Here is a 16302-nt window from a genome sequence, read left to right as displayed (position 1 = left end):
CAAAGCATTTTTGAATAGCTTTTCTTCCTTAAAAGATTGGGGTTTCTTTTCTCTGATGGACGTAGATGATGACCACAATATGTGATTTCATATTTGAGTGGAACTACACATTATAACAGGCTGGCATGGGGTCATTTTTTACTTTCAGGAGAATTTTAAAAACATTCTGGTGTGCACAGGCATTGATTGATCTTGGGCATGGCAGATGTGAAATGAATAACTGTGGGGGATGTGTTTGCATTTAAAAGTTTTCAAATGCTCTAAATACTTTTAGATGGTTTTAAAATGTTTTAAATGTTTTTACTTCATTTGAAATTGTAACATTAACCTTATAAGAACACAAGAAAGGCCCATCTAAATAAATAAATTGTTGTATGTCTTTGTTTCTCAATTTGATCCTTTTACATGGCTTTGTATGTATTGTGGTATTTTATGCGTTGTGACTACAGTTATTTTTATTGATCATAGTTTAGTAATTATTTACAGTATTATAATTGTTAAGAGTGAATTTCTGTATAATTATTACTTGTTTGTTTAATTATTAATCGCTTGTGTTAAATATGTATTCTGTAGTTGACCTCCTTTGTAATGCTTTATTTCGAAATATTTAAGGTAATATTTTAGTTTTCTGTTAATTACGTTGCTTTGACTGTATATTCTATATTTGACTTTCTTCAGATTGTTTTATTGATGTTTTATTGAAGTTTTAATATTCTGTAAACCGCTTTGAGATTTTTCTTAAAAATATAAATTGGTATAAAAATAAATAAATAAATAAATAATATAATATAATAATAATAGTAATACTAATAATAAATACTTGCTGGTGTTCTGAGATTTAGTTCTATTGTGTATTGTTATATTCTAATAGATTATTGAATATTACTTTATTTGATATAAGTCGTTCCAGTTTAAAGTAATGTTTTATTATGACTTTTTGTATTGGATCAGATTATTGCAAGGTATTCGTTCTCTGTTGTATACTTTGTTGTTGTAAACTGCCTTGCTTATAGTATAATAATAATAATAATAATAATAATTTTTATTTATACCCAGCCCTCCCCGGCCAAGGCTGGGCTCAGGGCGGCTAACAAGCAATAATAAAAACAAGTTGAATGAATACAACTTAAAAACAAAATTAAAATACAACATTAAAATATTGAAATGTAGCCTCATCTCAGGAGGAGAAAAAAGAAATAGGGGGAGGGAATGAAATTGGCTCCAAGCCAAAGGCCAAGCGGAACAACTCTGTCTTACAGACCCTGCGGAAAGAAATCAGATCCAGCAGGGCCCTGGTCTCATGAGGCAGAGCGTTCCACCAGCCGGAGCCAGTGTTGAAAAGGCCCTGGCTCTGGTTGAAGCCAATCTAACTTCCTTAGGGCCTGGGACCACTAGGGTGTTGCTATTTATGGACCTTGAGACCTTGGGGCATACCAAGAGAGGTGGTCCCATAGGTACGAGGGTCCTAGGCCGTGAAGGGCTTTAAAGGTCAAAACCAGCACCTTAAACCTGACCCTGTACTCCACCGGGAGCCATTGCAGCTGGAAAAGCACTGGGTGAATATGCTCCCATGGCAGAGCCCCTGTGAGGAGCCTCGCTGCAGCATTCTGCACTGCTGGAGTTTCTGGGACAGCTTCAAGGGCAGCCCCACGTAGAGCGAATTACAGTAGTCAAGCCTGGAGGTGACCATTGCATGGATCACTGTGGCCAGAAAGGTGAAAGGTGGCATACAAATTAAAAGTGAAATGAAAGTGGGGGGGGGATCCTGTTTATGAAGTTGCCAACCAGATGCCTGTGGAAAATCCTCAATTCCCCTTCATACGTTTGGAGAGAAAATTCTCTCATCTGATGGCTTGGAGGCAGACAAGTGCAGAGATCCGATGTGCATGGACAACAACTCCTATCATTAGCAACCATTGGTCAAGCTGACTGGGACTGACGGGAGATGTAGTCAAAAACATCTAGACAGCACCAAGTTCAGTGCTCTTTTTTTTCCCAGTCGGAAGTCAATTCTGACACCTCTCAAGTGGGTGCCATTGCCATTATAAGAGAACAAGGGAGGTGTTCATGGTGAGTTCCAGCACCTATTTTTCTAGAAAAACAGAACTCACACAGTTGATATAAAGAAAACACGCATTCTAATTTCCTGATCTGGAGTTTAAATGTGTGGCCAATTTGTGGGCAGAGATGTACCAAAATTTGATTCAGTTGGCTGTAGAAAGTTGCATTGTGCTGAAACCTGCCCTCCAGTTTCTTGACAGCACCCTGCTCAGCCCAATTTGGCTCTCGCCTTATTATCCATAGACCCAAAATCAAACGATAATCTAAAATGCAGAGATAATAAGATTAAGATTTTTAGCTCCATTAGCAATACCCTTCTACTGGAAACAATTTATTGAAATTCCCAGTGAAATCTGATTAAATAATATTTGGAATGTGACTGTATCAGAACGCCTCGCTCGCCACAAGAGAGCAATTAAAGATACTTCAAGGAGGGATACTTTGGGTGAGATAGGCTCAGTGGCGTAGCGTGGGGGGTGCAGGGGGGGCCGGCCGCACCGGGCGCAACATCTGGGGTTAGGGCAAATCCACGGGTTAGGGGGCGCAAATCCACGGGTTAGGGGGCGCAAATTACTTGCCTTGCCCCGGGTGCTGACAACCCACGCTACGCCACTGGATAGGCTCCTTTCTTTACCTTTATAAGTAAGACAGAAAATACTGCTGTTCCACCCTCAACACAATAATCTTTAAAAAAGATAATTTGAATTGATAAATGCGTAAATAAATCTATTGGTTGTGTTCTTTGTACTGAATATGAGACTTTATAAGAATGTACCACTGGGCAAGTTACTGTTATTGTATGTTGTTCTTGAATTTCAATGAAAAACAAGAAAAATTTATTGGGGAAGAGAATTAACCTGAGTTAATTTGGGCTTTGGTAGAATACCGTGCACATCGCTAATAAAAAAGAACTCTGCCCTATGAGAATTTCACTGCCATTTCCCCTCCCCTTTGATAATTTTTGAATGTATTTTTCCCCTCTCATTAATTGATGGAGAATGGTTGGCAGGGAATGCCGCTAGCATTTGGTAATTCTTCTTTGCAGCAGAATTTGATCAGTCCCAGGACATTTTGAGATGCAGTATATCTATTGATGGGAAGAGAGCTTAAAAACAAACTCATAAGAATAGTTTATGCCTGTTATATGTGGGTAGAGGTTGTGCCATAAAACATTGCGTAATAGAACCCTCAAGGGATTTGTCACAAAGATAAACCTGTCACACCCTTGGACAAGGTAATTCAAAATGCTGTTATTAAGCCTCAGAAACAGAATGCAGAACATGGAGAAAGTGAGTGATGTATAAAATTCCTATGGCAGCCAGGATGTTCAACATTAATCTATAGGAAAGAACAATCCGCTCAACATCTAATACTAAGATGGTGGCTGAGCGGAACATTGGAAAGACAAATTCCTGAAAGGGCCAAAGCAACCTTTGTAAAACCTAAGAACTGTAACCAGCACGGCTTTGAAAATCAGTGGATTTTCAAATCATAATCATCATTGTTAGCACGATAAATCTCAAATATTTTAAAATGCATTCCTTCATGGAAGTCACACAAGGAACATTCACTCACAGTTAGATCAAAGGCAGTCTCCAACCCTTATCATTAACACGAGTGAACGCCCCATTCAAATATAGTGAGCCATCTAATATGTTCTCCTAATGGCATGATTGCTGTTGCTGCCACAGTTTCTTCCATGCCAAGCAGAGGATGCCTTAAAAGCTCTCTTGCCCTGGGTTGCTGTTAAGTTGTGTTAGCAATTAGATAGGGCAAGGGGCTTGGGAAGCCATTTTCTGTCTGAGAGCCACATTCCCTTTTAGGCAGCATTCTGGAGGCCACGCGCCAATGGTGGGGGTGGGGGCCCTTGAGGTGATAGTGGGCAGAGAAACAAATGTTAATTTCCGCATTATAAAGCGGTCATGTGTCAGGGACTGGCTGGATGAGGAGGAATGGTGGGAGCCTCTGCCTGGGAGCCACCCTCCAGGAGGACAAGAAAGATGAGGAAGAAGAAGAGTCTGGATTTGATATCCCACTTTATCACTACCCGAAGGAGTCTCAAAGCAGCTAACATTCCCCTTTCCCTTACTCCCCCACAACAAACACTCTGTGAGTTGAGTGGGGCTGAGAGACTTCAAAGAAGTGTGACTAGCCCAAGGTCACCCAGCAGCTGCATGTGGAGGAGCGGAGCTGCAAACCCGGTTCCCCAAATTACGAATCTACCGCTCTTAACCAATACACCACACTGGCTGTCACAGGACTTGTGGTGGTGGGACAGTGGGGAGGAGGCTGGGGAAGGGATGAGCTGGGAGGTGCTGGAAGCAATCAAGGCGGGTCTGAAGAAGTACGCCCTTCCAGAACACTGGCTGGAGGCTGGATGTCTCGATGTGAGTGCAGACACAGAGAGGGAGGAATCCGAGGGTACATCTGCCATCCTGCAGCAGGACAGTCTCAGTCCTGCTGGCTCTCCTTCTTTCACACCCTGCTCCAGGGGAGTCCTGCATGGTGCAGAGCAAAGGGCCAGACAGGCCCAGAGGAGGAGCTCACTCCTGTCACGGTCTCTGTCTGTTGGAGAGGGCTCCAGAGTGAGAGGCCAGAGGAGAAAAGTGGGGCTGGTGGTCAGTTTCCAGCAAACTTCTCAAGCTGAAGGAGTTGAGCCAGGGAGACCCCGCTGTGTTTACTTTTTTTGGTGAATGAAAGTCAATTGCATGCCAAGCCCCTAGCTTTTTCCTGACCTGCAGAGAACCAGCATTTCCCTGCTAGCCTCATGACATCATGTTTCTAGACCTACTCACAAATTCTTCTCTGTCCTCCTTCCAGGCAAGCAAGAAGCGCTGGCTGCCAGAGCTCAAGGACAAGTTCCACTCAGGTAAAAACACTGAAGGAAGGTACAAAGCAGAGCTGGTGAGGGGTGTGGCTCAGGAGGGTATGTCACCTGAGGAGAGTCTGAAGGACCAGTTAGAGTGGTCCACAGGGTCATATTTGGCCTCCAGGCTTGAGGTCCTGCATCCCTGATATGGGTGTGGGCCTGACAGAGATAAAGAGGTTCCTACTATGGCCCCACATTTACACTATACCTTTAAAACCTCTTTTCAACTTTAAGGAAGTTCAAACTCTTAAACTAAAAGGAAGAATTGCATGGTGGCCTCCTTAGATGGTCCCAATTAGAGTTGTTTTGATAAAAATCTCAAGGTTCTCCTTCGCACCAGCTGGAGATCTCACACAATGGAGTGAAGGGTCTACTGTTTTGTATGATCCTGTTTGACGGCACGGCAGGGGATGCAGTTGTGTCAGGCATCTAAATTTGGCGATGCCTTGTGACAAATTAGCAAGAATAATTTCTCGAGGGGAGGGGGCGTTTCCATTAAACAGCAACACTCTGAAGTCTCTTCCTTGAATTTTGACCCATTTTATAGGTGCCTTGTGCTTTATAAGTATTTGCCTACGCAACAATCCTGCAGGATAAGTCGCTGCTGTTCCCATGCAGAAGCGGGCAACCTTGAGTAAAAGATAGTCCCTTCTTTAAGGGTATGCAGTAAATTTTATTGCAGAGCAAGGATCCAGAACCTTGGGGTCTGAGATTTCTTTTCAAAACCCTCACTCAGCCTCCCCCAACCTGGTGCTTCCCAGATGTTGCTGGACTACAACCCCCATCTGCTCCTGCCAGCATGACCAATGGCCAGGGATGATGGGTATTATAGTTGCAAGTACTTGGAAGGCAACGGGTAGAGATGGGGAAGGGAAGCCTGATTCTGTTCATATTGAAAGGCTCACCTATGTCAGTCACACTTACTGAAACAATATATGAACCAAAACACAGCTAATCCTTTAAAGTTCACACTTCCGCAAATCTTGGAGCTGGGCAAAAGTGTCAAGCCACCTGAGGTTCAGTTTGTTTCAAGATAGATATTGCAAGAGATGGAGGACCATGTGGATTGATTCGGAGTTTCAATGTCTCTAGGTGTGCCGGATTGATTTTGCATAATATGTCTGTTGTGATCCATGCCTGTGATGGTTCTAGGCCAAAGGACAAGATATCAACCCACCTACCCCCCTAAATAAAGAATAATAAAATAAAATAAAATAAAATAGCAGGTTGCAGCACTGGCAAAAAAAAAAAAAAAAAGTTGAGTTGGGAGTTAGATGTAGATATTGAATGACTCTTGCCTCCCCACTCTGTACCCCAGCAGAATTCCCAAAGCTTAGGTAAAGGTAAAGGGACCCCTGACCATTAGGTCCAGTCGTGGCCGACTCTGGGGTTGCGGCGCTCATCTCGCTTTATTGGCCGAGGGAGCTGGCTTACAGCTTCTGGGTCATGTGGCCAGCATGACTAAGCTGCTTCTGGCGAACCAGAGCAGCACACGGAAACGCCGTTTACCTTCCCGCCGGAGCAGTACCTATTTATCTACTTGCACTTGGTGCTTTCGAACTGCTAGGTTGGCAGGAGCTTATTCTTCATTAAATCTGTAGCCAGAGCCTGAAAGAAAGGATATTGCTCTGTTGACTAGGTAAGGACAAGAAGCCCCAGTGTTTATACCAGGCCTAGCCAAACTTATACACCCCTTTCCAGCTTGAAAAAGGCTCAGTGATATAAGAAGACAAGCCAATGGCCCACAGAACCAATGCCGTCAATAATATATGAAGTCAGACCATCTTTGCCACCGCCATCTCTGCTATCCCTAAAACGAAACCCAGGTCATTTCTTCTTTGCTGGCTCTTTCCCTTCCCTGAACACTTGAATGCCAAGGCTGGAGTCTAACATCTGGACCACAACTCTTATTGCAGGCTATCCATTCCTGCCCTACAGTGATACTGTTAGGATCACACTGTCAAAGCTTAAATGCAAGTTTCCTCAGTGCCATCTCTCTGTCAATATGTTATGCGCTAGAAGAATCATAAAGATATATAGAAAAGCAATATAACAATCCCCTGTACTTACCATCCTGTACAATTTGTCTTCTAGGTCTTGATTAATTCTTTGTAAGGCTAGGTAATTGTTTTGTATCCTAAAACAAAGATGAAATCATATAATTAACATACCTCTGCACACTCAGCACCACACGGTTTAACGTCAATTTTTGCATAAGAGATTGTAATTTACTTCCCCCACTAAGGGTTCTTAGCTTATTTGATCCTTGCTTTCTGCTGCTTAGCAAAGCCTTTTTGATTAACGGAAAGCTAAGATTTGCAGTCTTCAAAATCCCACCCAGTCTTTGAGAGAACTGATTTGTAACAAGGTGCTTTGAGGTTTCAATCCTGGCTCTTGAGGCAGGGCCACAGCTCAGTCGTAGAGCATCCACTTTGCATGCAGCCTGGGTTCAATCCCTTGCCTCTCCAGCCAGGGCTGGGAACATTCTCTGTCTGAAACCATAGAGAGCAGATCCTAGACAGTGTAGAAATTACTAAACTAGACAGACGAATTGTCTGACTTAGTAAAAGGCTGCTTCCTAAGGTTATGGGTCTATTGACACATAAATCATTCTGGAGGGGTTTTTGGGGGGGTAAAATGCAGATGCCATTTCTCATAAACTTGCCATGGTGCCAACACAAAACGGCTGCCATGGACAACAAAAATGTACAATTATTGTATAATTTCATCTTGTCCTTATCTACCTTAATTAAGTGTTGTTGTTTTTTTTAAAAAGAAATTATACAATTGAATATAAATATAGATGGGAAACGGCTATGTATAGTGAATACTTATCTACTTTTAAAAATATTCACCTATGATCTTTTTCTTTTACCTCTTTATTTTTTCTTTGTTCTTTTTTCTTTTTTCCTGATACCTTATCTTTCATTTCACTCCTTTATTGTGAATAGCATTTTATAGAGATATAAATAACTGTAAATATGAAAAGAGACAAAGTATTCTCTAATTTTTTCCCCCTTGGTTATATGTATTTTCTTTTTCTTTTGTATTTTCTTTTGTTGTAAATATTTATGTTTTCTAATTTGTACTTAATAAAAATTATTTTTTAAAAAATTAACAAATGTACAATTATTCTGTACCGGTGAGTACTCTTGCAAAATATTTTTTAAATAGGTATACATCTAATATGTTTTCAGTTTACCCCTCTCATGCCAATGCAGAGACTGATGCAGAGCTAGTCCTGCCATTAGGCAAAGTGAGGCCACAGCTAATTATTAGTTATTTGATTAATTGCTATTGTATTTTTACTTCCAGGGAGCAGGAGAGATTATTGTGGGATTTTCTGCTTCAGGTGCCACAATAATTTGGCTGGGTTTGGCTACTATGCACCTTTATTTTGGTGTGTGTGTGTGTGTGTGTGTGTGTGTGTGTGTGTATTTACTGCTTTGCTTCAGGCCCTGAGTGAATGTGCCACGTAGATGCTGGGAAACAGACACATTATAGATATACATTGGTACAGTGGTACCCCGCAAGACGAAATTAATTCGTTCTGTGAGTTTTTTCGTCTTGCGAATTTTTTGTCTTGTGAAGCACGGATTTTGGAAAAGCTTCAAAAATCACCAAAGTCTTCAAAAACCTCAAAAAAGGCTACCACACCGCGTGCTATGAGTTGCTCCTCAAAGTCAAGTCGCAACTGCACCCCCTGAATGCACCCTGGGTATTAACGGTTTTAAGAAAAAGGAAACAAACTTGCAAGACGTTTTCGTCTTGCGAAGCAAGCCCATAGGGAAATTCGTCTTGCGAAGCAACTCAAAAAACGAAAAACTCTTTCGTCTTGCGAGTTTTTTGTCTTACGAGGCATTCGTCTTGCGGGGCACCACTGTAAATGGGAGAGCCAGCTGGGGTATACTTAGGCTACTCAGCGTCTCTCAGCCCAACCTACCACACAGGCTTCTTGTGGGGGTAAAGAAGTGAGAGAACTGTGTATTATGCCGAGAGCTCCTTGGAGCGAAGGTGAGATAAAAGAAATGGACTCCATGATATTTCACCCATCGTAGCTCTCTGCTGAGTATATAAACCCAGATTTGCTTTTTTTTTTTTTTTAAATGAAATGTTCCTGAGGAAACAAAAGAGAGGTTGAAACACACTGATAGTAGTGCCCTGGTGCATGTCACAGCTAAAAATTGGCCACTGTTTCTTTAATGCTAAAAGAACTGAATCAGCATGAGTCAGCAGCCTACAATGACTCATGCAACCTTTCACCAAATTGTACCTGTATATATAGAGTGGTCAGTGCTAGTGTTTGGTGTGGGTTGGTTGGATGGTAGAAAGCTGGTTGCGTTTGGTGTGTAAAAACTGTCGGTCGTGGTTGGAGAAGAAGACTTTTTAAGAATAAAAGCAGCAATACACTGCAAGAATACTCTTTTTCAAGTGACTCTTTTGTGCCAACTAAAGTCTGAGGACTAGGCAAAGGAGTAAAAAGGTGCTGGTTTTGACCTTTAAAGCCCTTCACGTCCTAGGACCCTCGTACCTACGGGACCACCTCTCCTGGTATGCCCCATGGAGAGCCTCAAGGTCCATAAATAGCAACACCCTAGTGGTCCCGGGCCCTAAGGAAGTTAGATTAGCTTCAACCAGAGCCAGGGCCTTTTCAACACTGGCTCCGGCTGGTGGAACGCTCTGCCTCATGAGACCAGGGCCCTGCAGGATCTGATTTCTTTCCGCAGGGTCTGTAAGACAGAGTTGTTCCACCTGGCCTTTGGCTTGGAGTCAATTTGATTCCCTCCCCCTCTTTCTTTTTTCCTTTCTCCTCCTGTGATGAGGCTGCATTTTAATGTTTCAATGTTTTAATGTTGTATTTTTATCTTGTTTTTCAGTTGTATTCATTCAACTTGTTTTTATTATTGCTTATTAGCTGCTCTGAGTCCGGCCTTGGCTGGGGAGGGCGGGGTATAAATAAAATAATTTATTATTATTATTATTATTATTATTATTATTATTATTATTATTAAAAAGGACGTCAGAACCTTTTGTTTTTCAAACACTGACATGGCATTGGCGAAATCCACCTTTTTGAAGCATTTTCATATCATTTAGCTTTGCCAAGTCAAAATTGTGTGCGGGGACCTTTTCTGAGAACAGTTTCAGTCCTCTGCAAAACCTGGCCCCTTTTTGTGATGAGGTAACAATGTTCTCAGCATAACTCCATGCTGACAACCTTTCAGAATGAGGATTGCCCAGTTGGCAATTACGAGAGGAAAACATCTTCCCAACATATTTCAAAGAAATCATCCTAATGGAGTACATTTGGATTATATGTGTGGTATTTTGAATGCTACAAGATGAGATCTACAACCAAAGCCTAGACCCAGCATTCCACTGAAAAGATGTAGCACGGCAAATCTTATGATCAGTTCCCATTGCTCATCACTGTGAAGTTCGTTTTCTAGTAACATGGCAAAAATGGTCTCTTAGAAGACAGCAGGGGATTGTAAAATGTGTCCTCTCTTGATGTACTGAGCCCCCAAAGGAGTCTTACTGAGGCGATGCAGAACTCAGGTGGAAGCATAAGAAATGTTGCCAATGGTGAAGTTATTGTGGGGGAAAGGAAACTTTTGCAAGTGAAATCCCCTGAAAGCCCGTGTGAGACAGGGTTGGTGCTTGGTCTTTGCTCAGAACCGAGTTTAGACTTCAGAGTTTCACTTCTATTCTGATTCTGAAGCAAAAAATAAATCAAAATCAACCACACCCTCTGCTAGAGATCCTTGAGGGAATTCAAACTTTGCAAATCCCGCTACTGACCAGATCTGTGCCTCCCAGATGAATGCGCAGATCAGAACATGACTAGCCGCATTGGATTTTTCCACTTCCCCAAATGTTGCAATGCAGTTCTATATATACAGCAATAGATTTCAAGGCAAAATATGTTACAAAATGTGTAACTGGATGTGGATTTTTTTGTTAGGACCTCTTTTCAATTGCAGATTTAAAAGCAGAAACGAAACAGAATGAACAAAGGCAAAAGTGACATGGGCCAGAAAGAGACGGATCTGTCCATCTTATCCACTTTTGAAAATGGACAGAAGATCTGCCAAGGAAGATAGAAACCATCTTCCGGGCAAAAGAGGCCTTGCTGCAGTGTTTTTTTGCTTGCTACTCCTGAGCTGTACAATATCCACCCATGGGCTGCATATTAAGCACATTTCCTTCCAGAATTCCACACATCTTCAGCATTCACCTACTGTTTGTTGTTCTACTCTTTTTGCTGCTCACTTTTTTGGTGTTCTATTGGATTGTTCTAAACTTGTTTTCCTGTCTGTCTGTATTCATTTGACAGTCAACTGCTTTTAAACTATTGGGGGAAGGTAGAATAAAAAGATTGTGAGTGGATGAATAACTGAAAGGGTTTATCCACAGAACCTTTTCCACCACTGGTCTTGAGCATTTTTCACAACACAGCGACCTCTGAAAACATTACTGATAGTAGTTACTAATGATTTTGGAGACTCAATGTATGATTATGGGGATCCTCATAATAAGCCACTCTTGATGGGACAGAATATGCTACATGGAGGCTATTTTTCTTCCTTTCTTGGTAAATGTTGGTACTTACTGGTCAATGAGCAAAATTAAAGTGTGTTGGCATGTCTTAAAATGAGCCAGTAGGGCTGCAGTGCTCTGTTAAGTACCATATTTTTTGCTCTATAAGACTCACTTTTTCCCTCCTAAAAAGTAAGGGGAAATGTGTGTGCGTCTTATGGAGCGAATGCAGGCTGCGCAGCTATCCCAGAAGCCAGAACAGCAAGAGGGATCGCTGCTTTCGCTGTGTAGCGATCCCTCTTGCTGTTATGGCTTCTGGGATTCAGAATATTTTTTTTCTTATTTTCCTCCTCCAAACACTAGGTGCGTCTTATGGTCTGGTGCGTCTTATGGAGCGAAAAATATGGTAACTTGAGAATCAGCCCCATGAAGTTAGATGGGGCTTATTTTTGAGCAGACATATATATGATTGTGCTGCTAACCTCAAAAATGGGTCAAAGACTCACTTTTGGTCTTTGCACATGGGCCATATTAAAGGTCCAAAAGAGGATTAAATATGGCCATTTACTGAAGGAAGTTGCTTAGAAATTTGAAGGTGGTTGCTTAGAAATTTGCCAGTTAATGTTAGCATTTCCTGATGGCCTCCTTCAGCATTTCCAGCAGATCACAACATTTCCCAAATTACCTAAAGTGAAATATGACATTTCTTTTGAGGAAAGGTCAGTGAATTCAACAACTAACCGTCTCAGCTTTTCAGTCACTTTTTCAAGTTCTTCCTGAGCACGTCTGAGTTCTACTTCAAGATATTGGCGTGTAGAATCAAATTCTGTTTCAAGCATTTCCAGTTTGTGAGTTGTGTAGGAGAGACGCTTGCGAAGTTCCCCCTTCTGTTCCTGCAACGTGCTGGAAAGACAAAAGATTTGCATCTGATTAACAGCTTGACGGAGGTCCTAGTGACAGAAGTGGTCACAGTCTTCGTAAATTATACTACTTTAATGTAATATAATGAATCATAGTTCTTAATTGTTCACATTCAGCACTGCTGTCATTATAGCTGTCCTGTGGATCAAGATTACAGGCTTGCTGCTATATGACATTTGGAAAATGTAAATCACCGCCAACGTTTGTTTTTGGAATTCGCTCAGGAACATACAAAACTGACTTATCCCAAGTCAGAATGTTGGCTTAAGCAGCTCAGAACTGTCTATTTTGGATTAGCAGTGGCTCTCCATTGTGTCAGCCACAATTATTTATCAATTTATCCATTTGTTTATTTATTCAATTCATCCCCCCTGCCCCTTGCTTCCTCCCAAAGGAGCCCAGGATGGAAAACACACAAGAAGTAAAATGACCAAAACATTTAAAAAACAATTCCTGTACATATGCAGATCAGTAAAGATCTTCACTTTAAAAGTATTGTTGAAAGATAAAGGTCTTCAGTAGGAATCAAAATGACAACAGAGATGGTCCTGTCTAACCCTGAACAGGAGGGAATTCAGAAGGGTAGGCGCTACAACACTGAAAGCTTGTTCCTGTGCAAAAAGGAATTTCTGATAAAATGGTACCTGCAGGAGGCTCTTTTTGTCAGAACGCACTGATCATTTGGCTATATCCTGAGTATAGGAGTCTTTTTCCAGTCTGGTTACTTGATAGGAAATGACAGTGCATGGATCTGGGGTGTTTTGCACACAAAACGCAAGGGGCTGGATAAAACTGAACACTTCTTTTCGTGGAAAGAGATCTTCCATAAATGGGATGCTCTTTGATGACATGGAGACTCCCACCAATGGAAAGGGGAGCGGGGAGGTGATTTTTACTGATTCTCCCTCCCCACTGTGCTAACCTAGGCCCAAAGAACCATCAACTTCAGCAAACTTTAGTGAACAGCAGCCATGAAGGACTAAAATGAATGAAAAGGATGGAAAAATAAAAATAATTTCTAGGTCCCTTTGTGCAGGCTGAATTTTGCTAGCTCTCAGTTACAGTCAGATGAGACACTGGCTTCTTAAGTGGTAAGTACGTGTATGATAAGGTTAAAAAAATTAATTAAACCTAATAACATGCTAAGGAAAGGGTGCTCTATCTAGGTCTCAGGACTCTCCATAGGCCACACCCCTCCTTGGCCACACCCCTTCTCAGTCCTATTTCATATCCTTCTCTAGTGTTTTCCGGGTAGAGAGCAGTGCGGAAGTGTGTGTAGAAGCTGGCCTATGTCACAAAGGTAAAAGTTACTTTCCCCACTCTGTATAGCTCCATATATGTACAACCATGTGGAAGAAATGTAGCACAGATACGCAGTGACTTTCATGAACAGGACAGCACTTTCCCAATCACATTTTTTTAAAAAAAATATGAAATAATTTTCTCATATTTCCAATCTTAAGTTCAATACATTTCCACATTAGGTTGCAATTCACCAGCAATTCTGGGAGAATTTCTTTTACACATTTTTGTACTGTATATATATATATATTCCCCATTATACACACATTTTTGCAAAACAATTTCCTGTTGTTGTTGTTGTTGTTATTGCAATTTATTATCCGCCCATTGCCCTAAGGTCTCAGGGCAGGTTACAACAATTGAAACACAACATTAATATCAGAACACAACGTTAACAACAGTTTTAGACAACTTAAAATTACAGAGATAAGGTGGGTTCCGGAAAAATGCACCAAAAGTGTCAAAAGCCAGGGCAAAGAACTCACGAAAAGGAAGGTGCTAGAATGCACCTCTGTGGGAAATGTGTTGCACAACTTAGGAGGAGGAGAAGGAGGAGGAGGAGGAGTTTGGATTTGATATCCCGCTTTATCACTACCCTAAGGAGTCTCAAAGCGGCTAACATTCTCCTTTCCCTTCCTCCCCCACAACAAACACTCTGTGAGGTGAGTAGGGCTGAGAGACTTCAGAGAAGTGTGACCAGCCCAAGATCACCCAGCAGCCGCATGTGGAGGAGCGGGGAAGCGAACCCGGTTCACCAGATTACGAGTCTACTGCTCTTAACCACTACACCACACTCGCTCCCTTAGGAGCTGCCACAGGGAAGGCACTCTCCTGAGCCACCCTTCCTGAGCTTCTGAGGGCAGTGGAGCAACCAAGACAGCTCCCTCCACTGATCTTAGCTCTCAGTAGGATGTGTAGGGAAGGAGAAAGGCCTATTTGGGGACTGTGTAATATTGGGCTTTAAACACTAATACGAGTGCCTTGAATTGAGCCTGGAAATGAACTGGCAACCAGTAAAAACGCTAATAATGCACCATTGCATTTTATTTTCCCTAATACATGCATTCACACAAACGTTTTACCATGGTATATGCATTTTTTGTAGACTTCTCTTGGCTGAAGAATGGCATTGCAAAATTCAGAGAACTGCAAATTTTGAATGATGGCTGTTTCAAAAGGAGTGAATTAGGTGAGATCTAGTGGTCTGAGTCAGTATAAGGCACCTTCCTGTGTTCCTATAGCAGGGAATGGGCAAAAGGTTTCTTGTTTCTTTGAGCAAGAAAGGGACAGAATTCGTTAAGGCTGCTAAGTTTTCAGCCAGCTCCCATAGCTGGGATTTTAATAGCAGCTTCTCCTGGAAACATTTGGAGGTGAAAATGCTTATCTCCGTGCCCATTTCTGATTGGGGCAGACTTCCACAAGGGTCAGCTTCCTGCATGTAGAATTTGGCCGCAAGTCATAACTAATGAGAATAGCAGTTTGACCTCCTGGTTTCCTCAACTCCAGCTGCTATTAAAGACACAAGAGCAGGTCAGGGTGAGCTCCTCCACCCCGCTGCCCCCTGGCCAGCTGACAATGCTACAGCCAGTTTGCTTCTAATAGGTAATTTGGTTAAGTAAAGCAGAGATGAAATGAAGTCAAGTGCATATATAAGAATACACAGAACTATTGTTGGCCTGTATTCGTACACATGCTTTTTTATAGATTTCTTTGCTGCTCTTTTTTTTAAAAAAAAGAGCTTCAGAAAATGCATTTCAAAAAAATCTTAACATTAATAGCAAATGGCACACAGCGAAAAGATTCCTCCCGTCTAAATCCTGAAAAGAATGCATAGCAACACAGAGATAATGATCAAGGGTTGGCTTTCTGCAGGTAACGTTCCTCTTGAGCATAGAGTAGGCATCCCCAAACTCGGCCCTCCAGCTGTTTTGGGACTACAACTCCCATCATCCCTAGGACCAGTGGTCAGGGATGATGGGAATTGTAGTTCCAAGACAGCTGGAGGGCTGAGTTTGGGGGTGCCTGGCATAGAGGATCTACAGCTTGGTCTCCTCCCACTTCACAAGAGACTTTTAAGAACATAAGTACCTAAGAAGAGCCTGCTGGATCAGGCCAATGGCCCATCTAGTCCAGCATCCTGTTCTCACAGTGGCCAACCAGATGCCTGTGGGAAATGCCCAAGCAGGGCTCAAGCACAAGAGCACTCTCCCCTCTTGTGGTTTCCAGCATCTTGTATTTCAGAAGCAACTGTGGAGGCTAGTGGCTAGTAGCCATCGATAGCCTTGTTCCCCAGGAGTTTGACCACTCCTCTGTTATATATTCAGTGGTCAGCATTTCCCTGAGCTTGAGTCTGGACTAAGGATTCTGAGCCCCTGTGTTCTGATTCGATACATGATATCCAATCACAGAACATTTCAGGATGTGGGCCACTGCCATTGGCCCTTAAACTCTTGAGTTATGATTCACAGCTTGGGAATTTAGACAGCCAATCGTGTTGAGAGTGGGAGTGGCCCAGGCCTTCAGAAATGTATATAAGTAGTTCCTTTGCCCCTGTTGTCCAGTTCTGTTAGTTCAAATAAAGGTTCTTGCTGTTATCTCCGTGTCTTGCT

At 42.1% G+C, this 16302-nt stretch overlaps 1 protein-coding gene across 1 annotated transcript in view; it reads right to left on the bottom strand.

Annotated features, from left to right (window-relative positions):
- Positions 1 to 16302, bottom strand: part of BEGAIN (brain enriched guanylate kinase associated) — a 182919-nt gene that overhangs the window by 71693 nt on the left and 94924 nt on the right. The window contains exons 4-5 of the mRNA XM_081867419.1: positions 12212 to 12373; positions 7001 to 7067 (exon numbers count right to left, since the gene is read on the bottom strand). Of these exons, the coding sequence (XP_081723545.1) occupies positions 7001 to 7067; positions 12212 to 12373 (229 nt within the window). The remainder of the gene's footprint in view (positions 1 to 7000; positions 7068 to 12211; positions 12374 to 16302) is intronic.

The sequence above is a fragment of the Podarcis erhardii genome, assembly GCF_964252035.2.
Source record: "Podarcis erhardii genome assembly, chromosome: 1".
In the NCBI taxonomy this organism is placed as follows: Eukaryota; Metazoa; Chordata; class Lepidosauria; order Squamata; family Lacertidae; genus Podarcis; species Podarcis erhardii.
The sequence above is the reverse complement of the archived record's forward strand: the minus strand, read 5'-3'. Positions and strand labels throughout refer to the sequence as shown.